General features: G+C 43.1%; 1 protein-coding gene and 1 long non-coding RNA gene across 6 annotated transcripts in view; one reads left to right on the top strand and one right to left on the bottom strand.

Moving 5' to 3' along the window:
• MSRA (methionine sulfoxide reductase A) overlaps positions 1 to 25,562 on the top strand; it is a 412,643-nt gene that overhangs the window by 306,013 nt on the left and 81,068 nt on the right. For all 5 annotated transcript variants that reach the window (XM_002709444.5, XM_070068216.1, XM_070068215.1 and 2 more), the window contains one exon: positions 13,665 to 13,771. In XM_002709444.5, the coding sequence (XP_002709490.2) occupies positions 13,665 to 13,771 (107 nt within the window). The remainder of the gene's footprint in view (positions 1 to 13,664; positions 13,772 to 25,562) is intronic.
• LOC127487150 (uncharacterized) lies at positions 3,967 to 11,229 on the bottom strand. Its single transcript, XR_007913683.2, has 3 exons — positions 10,339 to 11,229; positions 5,527 to 5,660; positions 3,967 to 4,396 (listed from the first exon to the last, which is right to left on the bottom strand). It is a non-coding gene; the product is annotated as an uncharacterized lncRNA (long non-coding RNA).

Genomic DNA, 25,562 nt, shown 5'->3' with positions numbered 1-25,562 from the left:
GTGTTGTGGTGTAGTAGGTTAGGCATCTGCCTGTGGCACTGGCATCCCATATGGGTGCAGGTTCAAGTCCCGGCTGCTCCACTTCCGATCCAGCTCCCAACTTGAAGGGAATAAAATGGGGCCTAGGAGGCTCAATATGTTTTGAAAGATTAAAATCACATAGTTTATGTTGCTCTTACCATAACACAATTATGCTATAAACTATAGCAAAAAGATATATAAGAAAATCTTATGTTAGAAAATTCAAAACTTTCTAAATCTCCTTTTAAATCATGATGGAAATCACAAAATATTTTGAGTCAAATGATAATCCCTGTACTACTAAAGTAGTTCTTAGAAGGGAACATAGAACCTTAAATTCATCTGTTAGAAGAGAATAAAGGCTGAGCTGGCATTTGTCTCAAGAATGTAGAAAATTAGCAACAGAATAATCCCAAACAATGTAAAAGTAAGAAATAATAAGGAGGGGCTGGCGCTGTGGCATAGCAGGTAAATCTACCACCTGCCATGCTGGCATCCCAGCTGCTTCACTTCCAATCCAGCTCTCTACTGTGGCCTGGGAAAGCAGTAAAAGATGGCCCAAGTCCTTGGAGCCTTGCACCTGCATGAGAGACCTGAAAGAAGCTTCTGGCTCCTGGCTTCAGATCAGCTCCAGCTGATGCAGCCATTTGGGGAGTGAACCAGCACATGGAAGACTTGTCTATCTCTCTCTGCCTCTGTTTCTCTGTAACTCTGTCTTTCAAATAAATAAGTAAATCTTTAAAAAGAAATAATAAGGAGCAGAAATGAATGAATTGGAAAGCAAACGAGCAGTAGAGAGGATCAAAAAAGCCAAGAGTTGGTTTTTCAAAAAGGTTGTAAAATGGATAAAACTTCGGTAAGCTCATCAAGGAAAACATGAGAAAGCACAAATATCCAATATCAGGAATCAAAACTGGGGTATCAGTACTAGTGTGGGAGACTTCACACATACTAGGAGGATTTGCTAAGCAACTTTGTGTTAAGAAATTTGAGAAGAAAAAATAATTCCTTAAAATATAGTTCAACTAAACTAAATAGAAGTAAGATAGTTAAAGAAATGAAAGCAGTATTTTAAAAGCTTCTCATAAAGAAACTACTGAGTGAGGATGGCTTTATCAGTGAGTTCCATCAACATTTAAGGAAGAAATATTCACAGTCTTCCAGTGTATTCCAGAAGTTAAAGAGAGTTGCAGTTCATTCTGTGACCCTTGTATAATCTTGATAGCAAAACCTGATGGTGTGAGAAAATAAAATTACTCATGCACATGTATGCAGAAATCTTAAAGTATTCACAGACTGAATTTAGTAACACATAAGAAAATAATAACTTTATGACCAAATTGGTCTAACTTAAAGCATGGTGTAACATTTCAATATTGACCCATGAACTAAACACACTAGCAGATTAAAAGAAAAAAGGGTATATATGTGATTGTCAAAATAGATGAACAAATATATTGAATGCAATTCAGAATTTGTAAGTGACAAAATCACATAGGAAAGGTGAGTTTCTTAATCTGATAAAGAATATGTATGAAGCTACAGTAAGCACCAGACTTAACACTGAAACATTTTCAAATTATAGTAGTGATACCGTTACAACTTGTGGTCACCGTTGTACAGAACACACAGTATGTCAAGGAAAGAGACAAAATGTGTAATGCTTAGAAAACATGGCCATACCTTTTCAACTCCCCACAGTGGGGTGGTATTTCCAGTCTTCTTTCATGGTGGCCACATGGTGGCCACATGACTGAGTTCTGACCAATAGAATAAGGCAGAAATTACATATGCCGCATCCTGACCAGACCTGTGGAAACCTTCCCCATGACCTTGGAACTTCTTTCTCCACATACAGTAGTCCTGATGAATGTGAATACCAAGGGAAACCTTCAAAGCAACATGTTGAAGATGGTTAAGTTTCCATCAGCCTGGGCCTCTGAAGAGTTCATGAAGGAGAAGAGTTACCAACTTCGTTGTGCTAATTTGGCATGACCAAAGCATACATTTTCTCAGGTTCAGCCACTGGAATTAGAGGGTTTACTTTTTTTAGCCAGAATTGGTACGTTGCAGTGGGAGTGCCACCAAAAATCTAAGCAATGAGGCACTGACTTAGTGTTTGGGCACCTGAAAGATGTGCTGATGGATTTTGTTTGTGTTTTGCAACCATGCCACTTCTCTCCAATTTGTTTTATAAATTCATTATAAATCCAAGTGAGATTCCAACATATTTGTTGTTTTTCTTCTTTGTGGGTCCTAAAAGTTGATTCCAACATTTACATGGAAATGCTGACTTTCAAATAAAGCAAAGACTCTCTTGTATAAAGAACAACAAAAAAGGACTTATTCCCCCTGGATATCAAGACTCATTATAAAGCTAGGTCTATTAAGGCAATATGGACCTGATGCAAGGACAGATGTGACTAAACAAACGCAACAGAGTGGACTCCAGAAACACCCACACATACACAGACATGACAGATGTACCAGAGAAAGCATGATGTTTTACAGTTTTTTTATTTATTAAATGATTGAAAAGCAGAGAATGAGAGAGAGAGAGACAGATAAATAGACAGTTAGATCTCTCATTCACTGGATTACTCCCCACATGCCTTCAACAGCTGGGGATAGGCCAGAGTCAGGAACCTAGAACTCAGTCTGGGTCTCAGGGTCCTAATTACTTGAGCTATTACCTGCTGCTTCCCAGGTTGTGCATTAGCAAGAAGCTGGAATCAGGAGCAGAACTGAGACTCAAACTCAGGCACTCTGATAGGGAACATCCTCAGTTGTATCTTAACTGCTATGCCTACAGTGACCTTCTAGTCAGTAATAGTAAGACAGTTTACATTTGTATGGGAAAAATCAATTGGGTTTCTATATCACACCACACATAAAAATCCTTTCCAAATAGATCAGAGACCTAAATGTGAAAGACAAACATACAAAACTTCAAGTAGGTGATATCTTTATGACTTTGGGTCTGGGAAGCATATCCTAAATCAGATACAAAAAGAACTAGCCATAAAAGGAAAATATTTGATAAATTCACTGAATTAAAATCACAACTTTGGTTCATCAAAAAGCATTGTAAAGAAAATGCCAGCAACAGAATGATTATATTTGGTAAAAGATTAATGTCGGGAATATATAAAAATAGATGTAAATGATACACAATAGATTTTTAAAGAAAAGATTGAATAGAAAAATGAGCAAAGGACTACAATAATTGGTGAGAAAACCAATGAAATGATAGCCAACGTCTTTATTAATCAGGAAAATGAAAATTAAGATCAAGTGAGTTTCCACCTCACACTAAGCAGACTGACCAAAAGTGAAAAGTATGCCTTTAACAGACCTTATTAGATTGGCAAACATCCAGAGCTCCAGGAACTCTCATTCAGTAACATGGGTTTATAAACTAGTATAACTGCTCTGGGAAATGGACCAGCATCTAATTAAGTTGGAGACATGTAAACCCTACAAGCAGCAATTATATTTCTAGGGATGAGCTCAAGAGAAACTCATGCATATGTATAACAGAATACATGTCAAGAAGGTTCTTAGTAGCCCCAAGCTGGTAATGCTCACCACAGTAGAATGGAGACATCCAATATAGTACATTCATACAACGGAATGTTTCAAAGCCAGGAAAATGGAAAGAACTCAGGACCATGATAGTAAATGTAAGACTCAAACCACAATACAAATTTATACAAATTTCAAAAATGGAGCAAACTATTCTTCTGTGTGTGTGTGTGTGTGTGCGCACGCTAAGGAAATTGTCACAAAAAATCAGGCATGGTTACAATTAGAAAGAGGGTCATTCATAAGGACACATTGGGGGCTGGTGGTCATGTGAGTGCTCACTTTATAATAATTTAGTTATGCATAATATAATATTAAAGTGGATGTTCTAATAATAAACTATATTTGTGTTTTATGGACTTTTGTACATTTATGTTTGTGTACTTAAAATTGGAGCTGGACACTACTAAGGCTGATGTGTTGGTTACTACTTCAGCTAACAGTTGGAACCATATCCATGATGAAGGACTAGCTTTGAGAGCATAGGTGCACATGGAGGCTTGGTACTGGTTCAAATGTCAACATCTCGTTGGTCTCACATACATCCTAGACCTTTAGTACGAGGTACTTTGGCTGACTCCGTGCTATAAATCTACTTTTGGGGCTGGTATTGAGCAGGTTAAACCACCCCTTGCAATACCAGCATCCCATATTGTAGCAGAGGTTTGAGTCTCAGCTGGAGTTCTGGGCTGCTGGCTTCAGCCACATCCATTGTGGTCATTTGGGGTGGGGGGATCAACAGATGTAAGATCTCCTTCTCTCTGCCATTCTGCCTTTCAAATAGGTGAACCTTAAAAAAAAAAAAAAAACTTTGAGATGGCAATTAGCAATAGACATTTTAATATTTTGAAACTTTTCTAGTACTTTTGTTATTTGACCCAATTTAGAAGTATGGAGCATAAACAGATACTGAGTCCCAAAAGACATTTTAGGAGACATGTAACAATTCAGAATATTTCCTTGGGGCAACCATGAATAGAATTTCCCTTTTTTACAAGCAAAATCCATACTAAGATCACTTTTTACCTTTTAGGAAGAAATCACCACAACTTTTCACAATAATTTATTTATGATTATAGATGTAATATGTGCTCATTACTGAAAATCAAAACTTTTCTCTTTGCTTTTAGGTGCAGAGTGACTATTTGGCACCTCTTCTATATAGCAATATTCTGTTATCTCTCCTGAGATGCATTGCATGAAAAAATAGAACATTGTGAAAATGGTAGTTAGTGACCCCAGGGATATTTTCTTTTAGAAGAGAGTCACATAATATCTTTCGTAGTTTACTATATTGCACTTTATTTTTTTTACTTAAATTATGTATTATTTACAAATTGGAATAGTAGCGGTTAAGAGCATGGGCTTTGGAGGGAGATGCTTCCAGGGGCAGCACTGGCCTTGGCAGGTTCTTAGCCTCTCTCTCAGCGTTGGCCTCATTTTCTGGAAATACCAGTACTCCACATCTTTGCAGAATTGGATGGATGACATAAGTAAAGCTTGGAGCCTCGCTCGTGGGGAAGGCTGCAGGGTCATTAGCTCCTCTGTTGATCACCTGAATCTTCAGCTGTTTTCATCTCCCTCCTCCTCCTCCTCTCCTTTCTCTCTCCCTTCCACACACTTCCCTCCCTCCCTCTCCTCTTTTCTTTCGATGAAACAAGAAATTTCCACTTACATATTCAGTGCTTTAAATGTAAAGTGAGCTGTCAGTTAAAACTGACAATTTTTCAGTCGGGTGAAGTGAGATTGTTCCCTATTAACAGGGCTTCCCTCAAGCACCTGAGATGATGGCCAGGTATTCTGGGGAGGGTCGCGTGGGTAATAATGAGAAGTGCTGTCTACACCGTGTGGAATGCAGGCTCACCTGCTGTTGGAGGACTTCGGGAGCCTGCACTGTTCTTTCCCCCACAGAAACCATACCTGCCAGTGGAAGCCAGGAGACCACACTGAAGATGTGTGCCGAAGCTGCTCTGCTGGTGCCCTCAGCCCTGGAGGTCTTGGCGGGCCACTGTAGCATGCAGGAGGCCTTCTGGTGCCTTCTCAGGGGCAGAAAGCTAGAACCAAAGAGTAGAAGGATCAACTCTGTTTCTATGCTTGGAAAGACTGAATTTATGAGTCATTCTTTGGTTGTTTCATAAATTTTGAAGAGGAAAGTGAGAGTGTTCAAAATCTGATAGAACCATAGCAGCTAAGCCTCTCCCCGTGCTAATCACTCTCTCTTACACACACACACACACACACACACACACACGCGTGCGCATGCATCAAATCACATAGCAGAAGATGTCCCATCCTGCTTCTGTTCTGTGTTTTGTAGGTCTCTGCTCTTTATCTGAGAGTAGTGCCCCACCCCGTGCGTATGCAAGCTGTATTCTAACCCTAAGATGTTAGGCCTCTTAACTTGTAACCACTTAATAAACTTATCTCCTAATACTTTTAATAAACAAACCTCATAAGAGTTTATCCAAAAATCTAAACAGCTGAAGTAATAGAATATAAGAAACAATATGGGGTCCCACACTGTGGCGTAGCCAGTAAAGCTGCCACCTGCAGTGCCGGCATCCCAGATGGGTGCCGGTTCAAGTCCTGGCTGCTACACTTCCGATCCAGCTCTCTGCTATAGCCTGGGAAAGCTATAGAAGATGGCCCAAGAGCTTGAGCCTCTGGACCTGCATGAGAGACCCGGAAGAAGCTCCTGGTTCCTGACCCCGGGTCGGCTCAGTTCTGGTTGTTGTGGCCATTTGGGGAGTGAAGAAGTGGATGGAACTCTCTCTCTCTCTCTCTCTCCCTTTCAAATAAATAAATAAATCATTAAAAAAAAATAAAGAAGATGGTGCTAGAGGTGGGAAGTAAGGCAGCTTGAATCAGAGCGAAACTGGTTCAGTAGCTTGGAGCCCTAGGTTCACTTCCCTAGACGTAGAGCCTGAGGCAGGGATTCAGTACATGTGACTTGCTGAGGAAGGGCTCTCAAGAAAAAAGAGAACATGCAAGGGACTGATGAAGGAAGAACAAGGAAGGGGAAGAAGCTAAACAAGGATGTGGCCTTGGCCAAGAGCACAGTGAACTTGGCAGCACTCACTGAGGCGAGGTGACAGTTCTGGGTTGATGGTTGTACTCAGCCAGCCTTGTCACATACTTGAGACTGACCTTTCCATGCATCTCTGGTCCTCGGTGTGGTCGGTTTACCTAAGTGACCTCACGCTCAGCTGACCAGCTGGTTGCTTCCCAGGGCTCTCATCAGAGCCAAGTTGTCTCTTCAGAGTCTCAAGGTTACAGCACTCTTGTTCTGATGCCCCTCTCCTGGCCTGATACGCCACTTTGTCCAGGAGCAGTTTGTTCCGTTGTCTAACTTCTTGTGGATTTTGAAAGGTGAATGGGCTTTGGTGTCAGGTAGATCAAGCTTTAAATCATTTACCATTTGCCTACTACGTGATCTCAGGCAGGTCACTTGGTTTCTCTGGTCCATGATTTCCTTTTTGTCAAGGAAGCTTAAGAATATCTTCTCCAGGCTGGCGCTGCGGCTCACTAGGCTAATCCTCCACCTAGCGGTGCCGGCACACTGGGTTCTAGTCCCAGTCGGGGCGCCGGATTCTGTCCCGGTTGCCCCTCTTCCAGGCCAGCTCTCTGCTGTGGCCAGGGAGTGCAGTGGAGGATGGCCCAAGTGCTTGGGCCCTGCACCCAATGGGAGACCAGGAGAAGTACCTGGCTCCTGCCATCGGATCAGCGCGGTGCGCCGGCTGCAGCGCGCGGGCCGCGATGGCCATTGGAGGGTGAACCAACGGCAAAGGAAGACCTTTCTCTCTGTCCCTCTCTCTCACTGTCCACTCTGCCTATGGAAAAAAAAAAAGAATATCTTCTCCAAAGGACTAAGGTGAGGATTACCTGAGAAAGACTGGCAGAGACCTTGAATAGTGAAGTCCAGTGTCAACTCGTACGTGTTCCTTCCTCTCCCTGTCCGCTCCAAGCTGTTTCTTGAGATCAGTGATTGCAACCTAATTCTTCTGTCTCCTCCTTAGTGGTGGGTACACAACCAACGCTCTGTGAATTATATTTTTGCTGGAGAGAGCATTCTTGTTTGAAGAAAAAGGAAAGACATGCAGGGGTTATTCAGTCTCCCAACACTGTTTTTCTGTCCTTTCTCCAAATATGATTTTGGTTAATCTTGTCCTCTGCAGAACAGCAACATAACGGCTGTTTGGGTAAATTATGATAGTCTAGCATTTGGTTTTCTGTGTAATTCAGTGGGTAGGCAAGCAGGACCCCTTGTATTCCTAGCAGCTCCTGGATGTTGATTTTCAAGTTTGTTTTTCAATTGATTGAGCATCAAATCATATTTCTCAGTGAACTGTCCTTCTCATCTGTGCTTCAGACTTGATGGCATCTGGGCTCTGATGAAGATGTTGACCATGTTTCAGCTGCTTTTGCAAGCAGTAACCTTCCTTTGAAGTCCCTGAAGGCACATATTGTTCCACAATCCTTGCCTTTGTTTATCTGCTTCCTGAAAAATATCTTTAACCCCTGTGCCTATCCATTGCCTTTTTTTTTTTTTTTTTTTTTGACAGGCAGAGTGGACAGTGAGAGAGAGAGACAGAGAGAAAGGTCTTCCTTTGTCGTTGGTTCACCCTCCAATGGCCGCCGCGGCCAGCGCGCTGCGGCCGGCGCACTGCGCTGATCCGATGGCAGGAGCCAGGTGCTTCTCCTGGTCTCCCATGGGGTGCAGGGCCCAAGCACTTGGGCCATCCTCCACTGCACTCCCTGGCCACAGCAGAGAGCTGGCCTGGAAGAGGGGCAACCGGGACAGAATCCGGCGCCCCGACTGGGACTAGAACCCGGTGTGCTGGTGCCGCAAGGTGGAGGATTAGCCTAGTGAGCCGCGGCTCGGGCTTTATCCATTGCCCTTTCAGGACAAGGGTTCCTTTATCTGTACAGACTTTCAGACTTAGGCCCCATTCTCATTGGCCCATCAATTTACCACTCCCGTCTCTGAACCTCTGAGTTTTTTGAACCTACACAGATTTTCCTCATATCACTTTTAATCCTGTGCTTATTAGTCTCTCTTTCTGTTTCCCTTTCCTGTCCTAGGAGTGTGACTAGTTGAAGAAACCCAATTATTCCTGAAACCCAATACCTAGCACCTTACCTGAGACAGGGAAGAGTGGATACTCTGGTGAAGGCAGGAGGACAGGCAGGCCGGAAAAAGGACTTTCCTGAGCATTATAAATGCTCATGCTGTTTCTTTCTAATGTTCTGTAGGTGTTTCTTTGCCTCTTTATAGGACATTAGTGAAGAAAATGCCAATAGGCATTTTCCAAGCTTCAGATCAGAAACCAGGAAGGAGGGCATTAAACTGGAAAACTGTGCATGGAGAGAGGCAAGAATAGGAGAATTCACCCGAAGAGTTATTTTGCTTTTCTTACGTATCCTTGTTTTCCGTTGACATGAAGAGCTAGGCTGGAGATTAGCAGTTACAACTTAACTAGGGAGATAACTCTCCTAAACATAAATGTAATAAATAAAAATTAAGTAGTACATTTCTATCCACATAAATGAGTTTTGATCCACTGGTTGGATCCGTGTGACCACTACTGTGTGGGTATCTGAGAGATGACTATACATAATGCCTTTCAGAGCGACAAGCATTACTTCTAGAGTGTGTGTGGTGTTTCTTATTTTTATTTCAAACTACTTGCTCTGAAATATTCCAAGATTAATAAAGTTGTAAAATACAAGTACTTAACATCCACACAGATTTTACAGTCAACAAAGTACTTCACAGGATTTGTCTTAGTTATTCCACAGAGCAAACCTCTAGGCCAGGCCCTTATTTATTTATTTTTTTTTCAATTTTATTTAAGTTATACAAATTTCATGTGTTTCATATATACAGATTTAGGAACATAGTGATACTTCTCACCCTACCCTCCCTGCCATCCACACTCCCACCCTTATTCCTCCTCCCTCTCCTGTTCTCACTTTTAATTTTTATAAAGATCTACTTTCAGTTTACTTAATGATTGTAAAGTTAACCCTACACTAAGTAGAAGAGTTCAGCAAATAGTATGAAGAAAAAATACTGATCCTCAACAGAAGAAACAAGGGCTGTAAACAATCATCAAATCTCAAAATGTCCATTTTACTCCAATACATTGCATTTTAGGTGCTCTGTTAGTTACCTTGGATCAGGGAAAGCATACGGTATCTGTCTTTTGGAGACTGGCTTATTTGACTAAGTATAATAGTTTCCAGTTAGGTCCATCTTGCTGAAAAAGACAAGATTTCTCTCTCTCTCTCTCTCTCTCTCTTTTTTTTTTTTTTTTTACAGCTGTGTAGTACTTCATAGTGTATAATCTCTATAGTCAACAGTTGATGGACATCTGGATTGATTCCATATCTTAGCTATTGTGTATTGTGTTGCAGTGAACAGAGGGGTACAGAGAACTCTTTCTTGTGTAGATCTTTTTTAGTTTGGGTAAATTCCCAGGAGTGGGATGGCTGGGTCATATGGTAGGTTTATATTCAGATTTCTGAGGTATTCCCTACTGTCTTCCACTTTACATTCCCATCAACGTGGGCAAGGCCCTTAAAATTCCCTTTTTTTTTTTTTTTTTTTTTTACAAATGAGATTTGAGGCTTAGAGAATTTAAGTAATTTGCATAAAGCAAGTTGGTGGTAGAGTCAGACTTAAAAGATCTAATAATCTTATAAAAGATTTAGTTAACAATTTTTCCTTACCTGTGAATTCCCTTTTGGAGTTCAGAGCATAAACAAATGGTAGTTGAGAGCATGATGAAAAGGTTAATGATGCTAAATGTCTGTAAATACAATGTATTGACAAATAATAAGAATAGAAAATCCATAGTTCTGTAGGTTTTGCATTCTTGAAGTACAAAATCGTATTTCCCAGAGAACCACCTATTTCCTTTCCATTTAGTAAGCCCCTTCATCAGTGAGTGGAAGACTACATGCAGTGGGATGAGTCAGAGGCCTGTGTATACACACCCCTGTGAGAATGTCTGCATACAATTGTATGTTAAGATAATATCCCTTCTCCTCAAGATAAACTTTGAAGGAGAAAAGTCAAATTAAGATTGTTGACCTTAGTAAATTAGAGTTAGGATCTCTTTCAGTGTCACTGAAGATTCAAGGGAATAGAAATGAAGGGTTTGATATTTTCCCTCAATTCCCTTTTATATCCCTTTAGAACTTTCTACCTTTCTTTCTGATCAGGCAGATTTTTCACCAGGAAGAGTGTGCATTGTTTTAAACATGGAAGGGTTTTAGTAGTTTTAGAATATTCAAATAGTATTGCAGAAGGTCAGGAATACAAATTCAAATTTGTAAGATTTCTACACACACTTGGCAGTTATAACTATGGGAATCACTCTCGGGTTTCCAGTGGCTAACTAGTCAGTTTGGACTCATGTACATGGAAGCAAATCTGTGGGCAGTGTCCACAATGCTACCTGTTTAAATCAGCCAGAGTGTGTTGGGATACCCCACATTGCACAAGAAAAAGATAAAGACAACAGTGGCGGAGCTAGATCCATGTTGTCACATTGCAATTAACAAATCAGCAACTTAGAATCAAGGGATCATGGCTTCCGAGAAGGATCCATGAATTCTTGTCTTGGTTGTGGTGGTAGTTCATAACTTCTAATTACATAATTAACCCATGGATTATTCTCATAGGAATGCATTGCCTTCTATACTTGCCTAGAATGTCTCATCTGTCCAGCTGCATGATTTTGTGAAACCTTCCAGATATTTGTACCTTTAGGTTGTCATGTAGCTACAAAGTAAGATCTGTAGATAGATGTAAGCTTAAAGGACTTCTTACACTCTCCTTCTACCAGATTGTTTTGTGTGTGAAAATATGGCCAATGGAAAAGACCACTGTTAAACCATGTCCTTGGAATGATTCTTAATTCTTTCCCAAAAACTCAATTTTCTAGGATCCTGTGATAATTCAAAGACCTCCAACAAAACACATAAATAATTCTTGTCTTCAACATACAAAGCATATGTAATATTAGCAAATTTGTTGAAAAATAAATAAGTCACACCTGCCACTTCTCCTTACCCAGTGATACCTCTTGTGAAGGAAAATGGAAGGAAGGAAGTTAAAGGGGAAGGAGAGAGGGATGAAAGTCAGATTTAAACAGCTCCCCATGGAGCCCTTAGTTCTGTGTCTTGTGCTGAATGGAGAGAGTAATGTCATACTTTCCTGAAAATCAGCCATCCAGTGTTCTTTGTTTTCTTCCTGGAGAGTGTTTCAGGAGGAACAGTGATTACCATCGTGTTATTATGCATCAAAGGATGGGAAGTGGTCATTCAAGGAAAGCATTACTTGTAAGTGAAGGAAGGGAAAATCTAAAGAGGCAAAGGAAAAGATGTTGCCAAGGCACCTGCAATGGTTATTGATCTGGTCTCTTACATTCCACTGCCTTGAATTCCATAAATATAGGGTTTTCTTTTGTTCATTGCTGTGTGCTCAGCTCCTGGAACAATGCCCCATCACACACTCATATTTGATGCTTAATAAATAATACAAGGGCACTTCAAAAAGTTCATGAAAATGAATTAAAAATAAGTTTATTTTTGTGTGAAAATATTTTGACATCCAGGCTCACAATAGAGCCTCAAAGAGTTCATGGAAAATGCAAATTCTTAAAAAAAATCATAGATTCCAAAATCTTTTATTGCACCTAAACAAACTTACCTTTTAATTCTACTTTCTCTGAACTTTGTTGCAGTATCCTCACCCACACATACATACATACATGGCCAGGACAGCCTATGGCTCCTGCTGGTGTGTTACTATTTCAGCATCTTTTGGGGGGCTGCAGTTCGGGTCATGAATCCCACCTGATCAATCCATTAACTGCCAGAGTGAACATCTGGTGTTCCCAGCTCCTGGCACGTGCCTCTACTAGTCAAACTGTTCGCTCATTTATGTGCTTTTCCTGTAGCTCTTAAGAAAAGTTATACTCTTTGCATTTATCACTATAAATGAAATGTAAAAAAAGGAGTGTGATCAATTAATTGGCACTCCAGTATTGAAAAGTTCAGATCACAAGACGTGTACAGACTCACATCACCTTGATGACTTGTGGAAGTATTTCCATGTATCTGACACCATAGTAGGTACTGTGACTGTCCAGCCCTGCTCTCTGGGAGGCTCAGAGAGGAGGAAGATGGAAAAGCACATAACAACACAGCTGATAAAACCTCTAAGAGAGGCACCTGCAAGGGAAGTATGTCTTGAAGGCTGACCATGCTGGTATGGAGGGAGCATTTTGCATGATGTAGCTGAGAAGCAGTATTTGGAAGAAAAGGGTTCTCCTCATCATAGCACTGAAAGTAAAAACACCCTGGTGATTAAACAAGGAAACTTGAAAATATCGCAGTAAACCCAAACCCTGGCTACTCAGTTGAGGTCTCATTGCATGAGAAATGGACTCTCAGGCCCACCCAGACCTGCTAGACCAGAGCCTGCATTTGAGCCAGATCCTCGGGTGGTTCTCTTATGCATTCACACTTGACAGTGCAGACCTGTTCTTTATGAAGGATGGCATCCTCTGTTGGGGGAGTCTGGGGTACTTGTTAGAACAGAAATTCATTTTCGAATGATGCAACAGACACGTGTGAAGTTCATTCTGACTGCAGTGTGGAGATCCACAGGGGAGCTTTAGGATGCCTGCAGCTGCTTCACTTTGGGGATCCTGTTATTCATTAGAAATTGACTGCCGTCTACATGGAAGCTGCCATGATGGAGGAAATATGCTCTGTGATGTTGTGCCCCAGGTTTTCCTGTGGCTGGGCGCATGGCCTTAGTCATAGGTGTATTGTGGCTCCTGTGTGCCACTCACTGTGCCAGCTCCTTCCACCTACACTGTCCCATCTCCTTCTCTGCCCAGTGAGCAACGGTGGCACCTTCCACACAGGGTGTCTCATTGGCATCCAAGGAAACAGTGTGCAGCATGGCACTTCACAAGTGTCAAAACGTCTCAGCGTTTGCTCAGGCAACTTGATAATCCTCTGCATTTTTCACTCCCCAGGCATGCGCCAAGGCAACGACTACGGCAGTCAGTACCGCTCGGCCATCTATCCCACCTCTGCCAAGCAGATGGAGGCGGCCCTGAGCTCCAAGGAGGACTACCAGCAGGTAGGGGCTCCCCAGACCTGCCCAGGCCACAGTGACTCTGGCCAGGTCCCACCCTCGCCGGGGAGCTTGGTCTTCCCACCTGAAGCGGCGCTCCACTTGCTGGCTTGTTAGAAATGTGTGTCCATCTCTTGGAGTAGAGCCATCGTGCTCACGAAATACACAAAATGAAAGTTTCCTGATGGGCTCTCATAATTTCTATTTGAAATCAGTGCATCCAGATGAGTGTGTAGCTTGTTAAAACAATCTTTCTCTCTCCCGGTTTTCCTTTGTCTGTCTGTCTGTCTCTGTCTCTCAACCCTTCTTTCTGTGAACAACAGAAGCTCATTGTCTCACAGTTATGGAATCCGTGAGTCCAAAAGCAAGGTGCCGGATGTGTTGGCTTCCTCTGAGGGCCACAAGGAAAGGTCGCGTCCCAGCCCCTCTCCTCGCCTTGCTGGCCGGCGTGCTCTCCCTGAGTAGACTTACATCACCTGCCTTGTATGTCTGTCTCTGTGCCCCGATTCCTGTTTTTATAGGGACCCCAGTGTACTAGGTTAGGACTCTCTAGAATGACTCATGTACTCAGTTACCCCTGTAATGACCACGTAAGGTCTTTATTCACATTTGGACTCCAGCACATCTTTATCCAGTGGAGAGGAATAGGGTTGCAGTTCAACAATCAACGTTCTTTCCCTTACAAGTAACCATATTGCAAGAATTGTAACAAAAATGTTTCTCAGAAACATATTAAGTCATGAAATTATTTTCACTATTAATTTATATATGTAAAAAATCTCCAGTGGAAATTGGTTCTTTTAAAAACAATTTGAGTTGCTTTAATTTTTAGAGCTTGGCAGTACTGCTTCTGTTTGGATATGGATTCACATTTAACAGTGGAACTAGTAGCTACGGTCATGGGGATCTGTTTTAGGATCATGTAGATGGTCACGTGCGCAACAGCCCCTCAGAACATGTGGGTTCGTCATTGACCTCCTGTGCTGGAGCGAGGGGGCAGTGAGGACAAGCATGTATGTGATGATGAGCAGCAGCAGGACCTGGGACTCCTGGTCGGTTTGACTCTGACAGGCAGAGAGAGCACAGAGGGAGGTGCTGTCAGGTCCCACTCGTTCCTGTCTCCTGCTCCTCCCTCCAAGGCTGAGACGCCTGTTGGCTGATAATTCTGGGCAGATGGTCTATAGGATTGCTCCCAGTGACCTCTGCCCATGTGTCAGCCCCTCTCCTTATGCAAGGTCTGAATTTAGTGACTCACTTCCAATAAAGGACAGAGTGATAGGATGCCCCTTCTGAGCTGAGGTTATTAAAAGACTGTGGCTCCCGTCTGGGGAGCTCCCTCTGTTTGTCATTCTCTCTGGGATCATTTGCCTTGGAGGAAGTCAGCCGCCATGCCGTGAGGCAGCCCTGTGTAAAAGCTCATGTCCTGCCAAGAACCATGCAAGTGGCTTGGAAGCACCTCCACCCTATCAAGCCTTCTGATGGCCCCCGCTGACTACTTGATGGCAGCTTCATGGAAAAGCCTTGAGCCAGAGGCACCCAGCTAAGCCACACCATGAACTATGAAATTGTAAATGTATGTTGTTTTAACTTGTTAAATTTTGAGTAATTTGAGTATACGGTTCTATTCTGAAAAACTTTACCTATCAATCCTTTCTCATATCCACTGTAATGACTTTTCTGACAGTGGTACACTTACCTGGGTGTATATGGTGGTGACTATCCATGTGACTTCAAATATCAAATTGTCTCAGGTCACGTGTCATCAAGTGCCTGACATTTGCTTAGAAAGTCACAGATCTTATTTAACTCAAGCAAACGTAAGAGGGAGAATGCATTGTCATTCCCATTTTTTTTTTTCAGGTGCTCAAAGACCTAAAGCCCCATCAGTAGATTAATTGGAACCAAAGAAAAATGGATTCCAAGTCATAAGGGCTGGGAGCTGTGTCTGGGATGGTAGATGCATCAGTGGAATGAAGGGATTCTTAGGAAGTAGAGCTAATCAAATTTGGAATGTGATTGGAAGTGGAAAGACAATGAGAGGGAGGGACAGGTTCCTGACTAGTGATGTTCTGTGCAGTGGTATGGAGGAGCAGAAGCAGGTCTCTGGGGAAGGTAGGTTCAGTTTTGGAAATGTGGAGTGTTAGGCACCCCTACCTTCCAGGGGGAGTTGTTGTCACCGTAATGGGGTTAGTGCTTATGAGGCACAGGGCCTAGCACAGAGTAAGTGCTCAATTAACATAAGCTCTTGTTGTTGGGAGTTAACAACTTCTTTGTGGTAAACAAAGCCTTAATTGCTGATAAACTCACTTAGGAAAGACGAGATGAGATTAGGACAAAAGCTGGCTTAGGACATGAGGGGCACCAACATTCGAGAGATGGGTAGGGGAATGCCTACACCAGGTGAGGTCCATATCAGGTGTCCTAGAGAACTGACTCCAAGCAAGTACCTGAAGTGCAGTTCTGTGTGGTTTAATCCTAGTATATTTAATTATAAAGGCAATATTTGTAATTAATGCTAAAAGTCACTTATAATTCATGTTCTATATAAACTGCTGACTATAATGATTCATAGTCCCATAGGCTACCAACTACCAACACCAGGAGACTTCTGGAAGAATGTTAGCCTCCCTCCAGGGTATCCCAGAAGGGGATGATGTTCTGAAGTTCACAAAGCAGAGTTTAAGTTCAGAAGGTCAGGGCCTTCTGTGTATGGTGATGAAGAGGCTTACTTAGTCCTCGTTTTTCAGTGTCTACCCAATACAGCTTCCTAGCTTGAAATAGGACCCATGTTGATTTTAGATAATTGATATCCATAGGAGATTAATTTGGGTATTAATTAATTACCTTTTATTTATTCCTCCATTATTAGTTTTGATCAAGTGACTCTTTGGGACTTTTGTTAGGGCAGAGGAAAAAAAACACATGTTTAGTTTTCAGCAGGGCATTCTTGCCATAATTAAGTTCTATGATTATAGTTATATAGCTTATATAATGTAGTTTTATAGAGAATACATATATAACTATGTAATAACTACAATAATAATAAAACAGCAGCAGCACTACCAACTGAGTACTTCATACATACCAATTATTATTTTAAGCATTTTACATCAATGAATTCATGTACTTAATCTTTCCATATTTATTTATATCTATGATGTAATAGATTCAGATCCAAGTGTGTATGTGTTTCTGTGTCTTTATATAAAAGTGCATGAATTCATGTTTCTGAAACCTGTGTCTGTAGTTTTGAAGTTTGTGTGAATTTCTTCTCACTCAATTTGTATCATTGATAATATGCACACTAAAATAGTCAACAATTTTCAATGCCTGTGAAAGGCAGGATAATTAGCTTTTATACCGTAAAGATGTCAATGTTTTATTTTACATAGACCTTAAACTGTATTGTGGTTTCTGAGGGAAGCTCATAGTAGGGGAGGTCCTCAGAGCTTACCAGCTGACATTAGCAGCAGATCGGGAACCTGAAGAGTTGACCCTGGAGTTGACTTTCCTGCATTTTATATCTAGGGCAACCTTGAACACACTCCTGAAACAAGAGAAGCATTGAATCTGGGGAGAGTCATTTCTTACTCTAACTGATGAGTCTAGAACGCTGCGCCCAGTCTACTCCTAAGAGCAGGGGCGCATCGCACATCTCCTGCCCCTCCGTCTGAAATTCATTGTTTTCCTCTTTAAAGCTTGGCGTTTCTGGCCCTGGCTGTGCATTCTGGGACTTTGTTTTATCTGTGCCTGGCGGGACCCTGTGCACTAACTCCAGCAGTGACTTAGGTTACTAATTTAATAGTCTTCGCTAGTTTGCCCCCGGTGACCTCCTAGTAACAGCTTCTTCAGCAACTTCTTTCTGTGTGAAGTTTAGAGTGACAGTATTGCTTACCACAGAACAGCCATTTGAACATAAAATTAGCTGATTTTATCACAGGGACCAATTGTTGAGCTAATTAGATGTGTGGTACTGCTGAGGAGCCAGAAAGCAAAAGTCATTTTCCATCTAAACTGTGGTTTTCTGCAAAGTTGGCTGGGTCATGGAGTCCAGACTCCCCAGCAGCCACAGGAAAGGAGAGTGACGGGAGGATGGCCTACGATTCCATCAGCTTAGAGGCTCGGGAACGTCCTACAGGGGAGGATCCCATCCTAAGGGGTGCACCTTGAACTTCACATTGGGTGTGCTGTTCTTGAACGTACTGGATTCTGCTCACAGAACTTGACAGCTGCTTTAAGTCTTTGGTGAGCTGAGGACTTTGAATACAATATGGCGTGTTCTTCTTGCCTTGCAAGGAAAACTTTGTCATCTTTTCCTAACCTCATTTTAATTTTTTTACTCAAAGAGTTTTGGGGTAGAATTATTTGCTTATGGCATTAAATGGAAGAGATAATGACGTGTTACTGTTTTTGGTTATGCAGTGTGGACAGTTTATCTTCCAGGTGAACCTGTCATGACAAACATTTTCTAACATCCTGTACTGAATCGTGGCCTCTGGGAGCAGTGAATGACCCTTGCATTACAGAAATGCGACTCTTTCTCATTTAGAAACTAAGTAATTGGCTACTAATAGAGTATGTTTCTCAAAATCTGAAAGACAATCAGTAAATCTAAATACAGTTTTCCTGGCCTCATAATCTAGCTCCTTTTCAATTCCTCGAGCTTCATGAGCAGTAAGCATGACATTTTCTCAGGATATTTATTTTGCTAAAAAGAAGAAAAGCATAGTTATTCTTTGCATAGATTTTATAGCACATTAAGTTCTATTAAGAATAAAACTTGAGGCCAGTGCTGTGGCGTAGTGAGTTTTATTTATTTATTTGAAAGTCAGAGCTACACAGAGAGAGAAGGAGAGACAGAGAGACAGAAAGAGAGGTCTTCCATCAGCTGGTTCACTCCTCAATTGGCTGCAACGGCCGGAGTTGCACCTGATCCGAAGTGGGGAGCCAGAAGCATCTTCCGGGTCTCCCACATCAGTGCAGGGACCCAAGGACTTGGGCCATCTTCTACTGCTTTCCCAGGCCATAGCAGAGAGCTGGATTGGAAGTGGAGCAGCTGGAACTCAAACTGGCGCCCATATGGGATGCCAGCACTGCAGGTGGCGGCTTTATCTTCTAGGCCACAGCACCAGCCCCAAAACAGAATTTTAAAATCTGTCTTTATCACTCTCTCTGAATTTGTTTTCCTTCCCTCCCTCCCTCCCATCCTCCTTTTCTCCTTTTCTTCCTGCCTCCCAAACATCTGTCCATTCATCCACTCACCTATACATCTATTAATATACCTAACCGCAAACCACCCATTTATCTACTCAGCCATTCACCCATCCATCCATCTTCCTACCCTCTATCTCCCATCCATGCATCCATCTGTGTCTGTATCTGTGCATCCTTCTATATCTTCAACATTTAGCTATAATCTTTAAATATTTGGCATATATTTACCTTACATTTCAATTATCTAGCAACTATTATCTATATGTTTGTGTGTACTCATACAATGTCATTTTAAATAAAAGTATCCAGAGCCAAAGATTAAAAAACAATATGTGAATATTGGGCTACGGTTAATTTTCTTTAAAATAAAGCTTCAACTTTGATTATTTAATTTTCTTTTTTAAAAAGATTGTATTTATTTATTTGAGAGGTAGAGATACAGACAGTGAGAGGGAGATACAGAGAGGAAGGTTTTCCATCTGCTGGTTCACTCCCCAGATGGCCACAACAGCCGGAGTTGCACTGATCTGAAGCCAGGAGCCAGGAGTTTCCTCTGGGTCTCCCACGTGGTTGCAGGGGCCCAAGCACTTGGGCCATCCTCCACTGCCTTCCCAGGCCACAGCAGAAAGCTGGATCGGAAGAGGAGTAGCCAGGACTAGAACCGGTGCCCATATGGGATGCCAGCACCGCAGGCGGAGGATTAACCCGCTGCGCCATGGCCCCAGATTATTTAATTTTCTTTTCACTTAGATTGCAGTCAGATATTCAATGACTACATGCTCTTCAATGAAGCACTGGTAAGTTATAGTTTGGCCCCTGTCAATTAAGTTTTTGCTTTTTTTTTCTGGAATAGTTTAAATGTTCCATGCCAGTGACATTCAGATTTTTTGGTCTGGAACTACCCTTTGGATTTCCCATCCCCAAATTCAACTTCCTATTTGCTATTTCCACTTACTTATCAACATAACATTCCCTACACTGAAAGCTTAATGCATGGAGTCACCCCAGCCTCTGCTCCGGGTACAAGCCTCTGGCTTCCTTTTCCCACCCCGCCCACTGACAGCCTTCCCTAGCCGTTCCCTTGTAATTCACCTACAGACTCTCAGGAGTCACCCCAAATCATCCCTTTCCCTCACCTCTCACCTCCAGCTGTTCAAATTCACCCAGATTCTACCTGGAAAATAGATCTTCAATGTGCCTGCTTCTCTTGCACTGCCGTAATTCAGGCCACCATTTTCTGCCCGTGGACCACCCAAATTCTTACTGCCCCATTACTGCAACAGCTGGGTGATCTTTATCAGTATAATTCAGATCATGCCCCTTCCCTGTGTCAACTCTACATGGCTTCCCTATTATATTTGGAAGAAAATGCAAACTCCTTGGGGTGATCTGCCAGGTCCCATACAATCCTTTTGCCGCCTTCTAGGAGATAGCTGTAACTTCCAATCAGAGTACCTAATTACAAGGGATATTTAGATATAACATGGAATTATTTCCCAAAGTTCAGAACCTTTGACTAAAGCTCACGAATTTGTAGAAACCTGGGGATGAGAGCTACAGGCACTCAAAGAATGTTCAGCAGACATCTAAAAAGATAATTCTAGAAGTTGACACCTGGCACAGTGGTTAAAATGCCACTTGGGACTCCTGCATCTCATATTGAAGTGCCTGAGTTCAGGTCTTAACTCCTTTCCCAGTTCCACCTTCCTGCTAATATGCACCCTGGGCCCAGCAGCTGATGGCTTAAGTACTCAAGTCCCTGCCAGTCCTGTGGGACACCTGGGTTAGGGTTAGGGTTCCCGTCACCTGACTTCAGCCTTTTTCAGCCACAGCTGTTGTGGCGCTCTCTCTCACTCGCTCGCTCTCCCTCCCTCCCTCCTTCCCTCCCCCTCCCTCTCTCCTGTCTTTTTTCTCCCTCTCTCTTTCTCAAATGAATATACAAATTTGAAAAATTTAAAGATTACTTGCTTACTTATATGTCTGTGTATTCTGAAGTTAATTCCTGCTTTGGGTCCACTGTTGCCACAAAGAGGCCAAATTCAGAGGTTGTGGAATGGCTGCCAGGAGGAATGAGCTGCTTCATTAACCGTAGTGTGCTTGACCCCAAAGAAAATCCTCTTGACACAAGAAATTGCTAAATATTGCAGTCATGCAATAGTATTTAGTAAGACTAGGTCAGCGATTGGTGCACTGCACTGTCTTCCTTTCCCTGATGCCTGTATCTCTGACTTTTCATCCCTGTATGAGTTTCCCATGGTTGCTGTAACAGACCACCACAAACCTGGGGACAGGAATGTATTCTCGCTCAGTCTGGAGGCCAGGTGTCCAACATCAGTTGCATTGGGTCAAAATTAAGGTGCCGGCTGAGCTGTGTTCCCTCCAGGGGCTCTAGGGAAGAATCTTTTCCTTGCCTCTTGTGGTTTCTGGTGGCTGCTGACATTCAGTGACCACATCACTCCAGTGTTTGCCTCCGTGGTCACAGTGCTTCCTCTTCGTGCTTGTGTCTGATCTGTCCACCTGTCTCTTAGAAGGGCACTTGAGATCACATGTAGGACCCTCCCAGATATTCCAGGACAATCTCCCCATCGCAAGGCTGTAATCTAATCACATCTGTGAAATCGTGAGAGCCACAGGTTTCAAGGATTAGGACATGGATGCTTTGTGGGACCACTTTTTTTTTTTTTTTTTTTTTTTTTTTTTTTTTTTTTTTTTTTGTGACAGGCAGAGTTAGACAGTGAGAGAGAGAGACAGAGAGAAAGGTCTTCCTTTTCCGTTGGTTCACCCCCCGAATGGCTGCTATGGCTGGTGCACTGCGCCGATCCGAAGCCAGGAGCTTCCTCCTGGTCTCCCATGCAGGTGCAGGGCCCAAGCACCTGGGCCATCCTCCACTGCCTTCCCGGGCTACAGCAGAGAGCTGGACTGGAAGAGGAGCAACCGGTACAGAACCCAGTGCTTGTGGGACCACTTTCAGACTGCCTGGTTTCCAGCCTGCTGTGATCACATGTCCACACCACCATGAAGGATGGAAATCAGGGCCTCCTCTCCTCTGGACTGCTCATGGCAGGCGAGCCATGTTCACCAAGTGGGGACCCATCTGGGTTGCTCTAAATCCCAGGGCCATACACAGAACACTCTCAGATTCCCTGGAGAGGATGAACTTTATTTTCTGTCACCTGGGATCTTTATCTGGTTATGAAAGGCAGTGTGGAAACTTGCATAAGTTATTTCTTTTTCAAACATTCTGCCTTTGAAACAAACCCAACTTTACCCCCAAATCATCTTCTAAGGTGAAGTAGCATACCAAAAATAAAAGTAGGAAAAAAATTCCAAGACCTGGAAGGACATTTGGGAGAAGAGAGGGGTATGTGTATTTGTGTGTGGGTGTGTGTATGTGAGAGAAGGAGAGAGAGAGATCAGAATAACACTTTAGTGGTTGGCGAAAGTGTTCTAGTACTCAGAGTGCTGTCTTTGAGCCCCGACTCAATTTCTTTGACCCTAATTTTTATTTATTTATTTTCAAAGATTTATTAATTATTTGAAAGGCAGAGTTAGAACTTCCATTCCCTGGTTCACTCCCTAAATGGCTGGAACACCCAGGGCTGGGGGCGTTGAAGCCAGGGACATGGAATGCCGTCCATGTCCTCCACATGGGTGACAGGGGCCCAAGTACTTGGGCCATCCCCTGATGCCTTCCAAGGTACACTAGCAGGCTAGATTGGAAGTGGAGCAGCTGGGACTTCAACTGGTGCTCACGTGGGATGCTGGCATCAGAGGCCGCAGCATAACCCACTGCACCACAATGCCAGCCTCTGGTTACATTATCTAGGTGTGGATAGCAATGTTTCTCCATAGGTTTGCTGTTAGAATTAAATGAGATACATTTATATGTGCAAGGGTGTTTCAGTGTGTAGAAAAAGATCATACGCATTTCCATGGACTCTTTGGAGTACGCTCGTGTGGACTAGCATGCAGTAGTAACTGAGCAAACCATAATGAGTGCTGAGCCCCTTCAGTTTTCTGATCCAGAAAACAGCTTGACCGAGCAGGACGGATGACACTCAGTGAGTAGCTGGTCATGCTGTAACCGTCCTAACGTAACCGGACTGGTAACCCTCCACCAGCGGCTACAGGCAGAGCCTTTGTGTTTATTTTAAGCATCTACAGGCTGAAAATGTCCTCTCCTTACCTGCCCCCCTCCTCAGCAAATGAATAAATTAATTACCCTATCAAATATTAATTATGTACTGCTTAGTTGCCAGGCTGGCATCATAATCATTTTAAACAAAGCTGTCTGAAGAAGGATCTTGTGAAGTCCGTGGCGACCAACTGTCCCGCGTGCAGTCATGAGAGCTCACGTGTCCACCAGGATCTTGCCTGCAGAGCGTTTCCTACAGGCTCTCCTGCCCTCCTCTGCAGGGAGCTCCCTCTCTGGGCGCTCCCTTGTGCCTTTGTGTCCCTGGTACCTGGTGCTGCACTTGGCACCTAGCGGATTGTCTACGAGTCTTTATTGAGCTGAACTGGTGAGATGGAGCAGACAAAGAGGCCCACTTTGTTGTTCCTTGCTTGGGACGGGGTATTTGTGTCCTCCCCAAAATGAGGATGTGGGGACCTTTACTCTCAGTGTGGTGGGGGCCTTCGGGAGGTAATGAGGGTGAAGTCATGAGGGCAGAGTCTGCATGGTGGGATTAGTGTCCAGATCAGAAGAGACCCTGGAGAGCCACCACCTTCTCACTCCCCCTCCCACTTCCTCTCTTTCCAACACTCTCCCTTTCCCTTTCTCCCTCTCCCTCCCTGCTTTCCTTCCTCCCTCCCCTGCCCCCACAGACATACAAGGTGCACAAAGAAGTCACATGAGCATTTAACCACCTACAAGCCAGGGGAAGAGGCCCTGGGATGAAACCTACCTCGCCAGCACTTTGCTCTTGGCCTCCCCAGCTCCCAGAACTGTGATAAATAGATGCTTGCTATCAAAGCTGCCTGGCTTGTGGCGTTTGCTGCAGCAGCCCGAGCACACTAAGGGGGCCTTGCTTTGTGTGCCCAGCTTCATCATAGCCTTGGATGAGAACACCTGGCTGGGGCCCTGGTTCTGCCTTCACCAGCCGTGACCTTGGCCAGATCTCTGCAGCTCTCGTTCCTCGTTTGTAAAATGGGGAAAGCGGGGAAACTTTCCATGCATCTTAGCAGTTCTCAGTGCTTCCTCCCCTGTTGTGCCAGATGACCTTCCTGTCCACACAGGAGGGTAGTGGAGGAGCTGTTCTCCTGCCTGACCTGCGGGGAAGCCCCTGTGCACAGAGGTTCATTCACATTCCCTGATAGCACACTCAGAGAGGACTGGTCACTTGCCTCTGAATTCCACACGCCTTTCATCCATGCTGTGTGCAGGTATGTGGTTCTGTGCCGAGCATTTTAAGAATGTCAGAGTTTAATGGGGTGACTCCAGGGAGAGGGCTGCCTACAACGACTTCATCCTGCTTTTCCAGAGGTCCTCAAATTTCCCACCATCACTAAAATATAGGCTCAGGAGGTCTTCCTTTCTGTCGTGAATTGAGAAAATGCCAGGGTCGTTTCTTTGTTCCCAGGGAAATGGGTAGGCTGCATACTAGAAAGATCCCTTCCCAATCTGTCGTAATCTCTATGTTGCGATATTTAAAGCCAGCAAGACTGCCATCTCACCAATGCTGAAGACTCATTTATTGGCTTTGGAAGACCCTGAGTAGACATGGGTAAATGTCAATTGATATTTTATGGCTTGAGTATTAGATAATTCTTCTTCATCTGTTTTTTTTTTTTTAATTTATTTGGGCTATTGTTTGAAGCATGAAGTGATGATTTAAAATGCTCATGGAGAGTCCCTGAATAATTCATTCACTTACCTTAGTCGAAGGGAAAAAAACCTCTTTGTATGGCCAGCAATAAAGATAGAATTCCTCTTAGACCTCTCTTGTAGCTTGGAGGTTATAATTAAGGGTATTATTATGAACTCTAAATAAGAACTTGTGAAATAAACATTTTTAAAATGCCCATTTCTGGGAGGCAGGCCTGTATATTTCTCTGTGTGCAGCCATATAGACAGTTAGAGCTTTAGCCCTAATGGTTTAGTTGCATCTGGTGATTATTTTCATTTCCACTTATTACTGTGTGTTAGGCTCCCTGTGTATGAGTACAGATTGCCCTTTCTTGCACTGTATTTAGAAATCTCTGCATTACCCCTGGGCATTTGTTCATTAATAGGGGGTGGGGAAAGGAAAAGCTTGTAATAATGGGCTTTACATATTAAACTGTGTGCATCCACATCCTGGCCCAAATAAAACAATCTGGTTTGTGTTACTGCCCTCTGGTGGTTGCAGGCCTTTGCTGCAGTGTCAGGAAAGAGCCTCTCCCGGGTGGAGTTGAGCCTGCAGTGGCAGCTTCTGGAAGCAATGCAGACATGGGCCTTGCTGGGCAATCAGTCTTTTATTCACATTCATTGCTTTCTATTCAAGTGCATCACAAGCACCCTAGGATTCCACTTACTGGCCAGATTGATGATGGAGGAAAGCATTCCTATGAGGACCAAGGAGACATGCCCATTGCAGTGGAGGTG

This window comes from Oryctolagus cuniculus, chromosome 2 (assembly GCF_964237555.1).
Source record: "Oryctolagus cuniculus chromosome 2, mOryCun1.1, whole genome shotgun sequence".
NCBI lineage: Eukaryota > Metazoa > Chordata > Mammalia > Lagomorpha > Leporidae > Oryctolagus > Oryctolagus cuniculus.
Note: the sequence above shows the minus strand (reverse complement) of the source record. Positions and strands in the feature narration are given on the sequence as shown.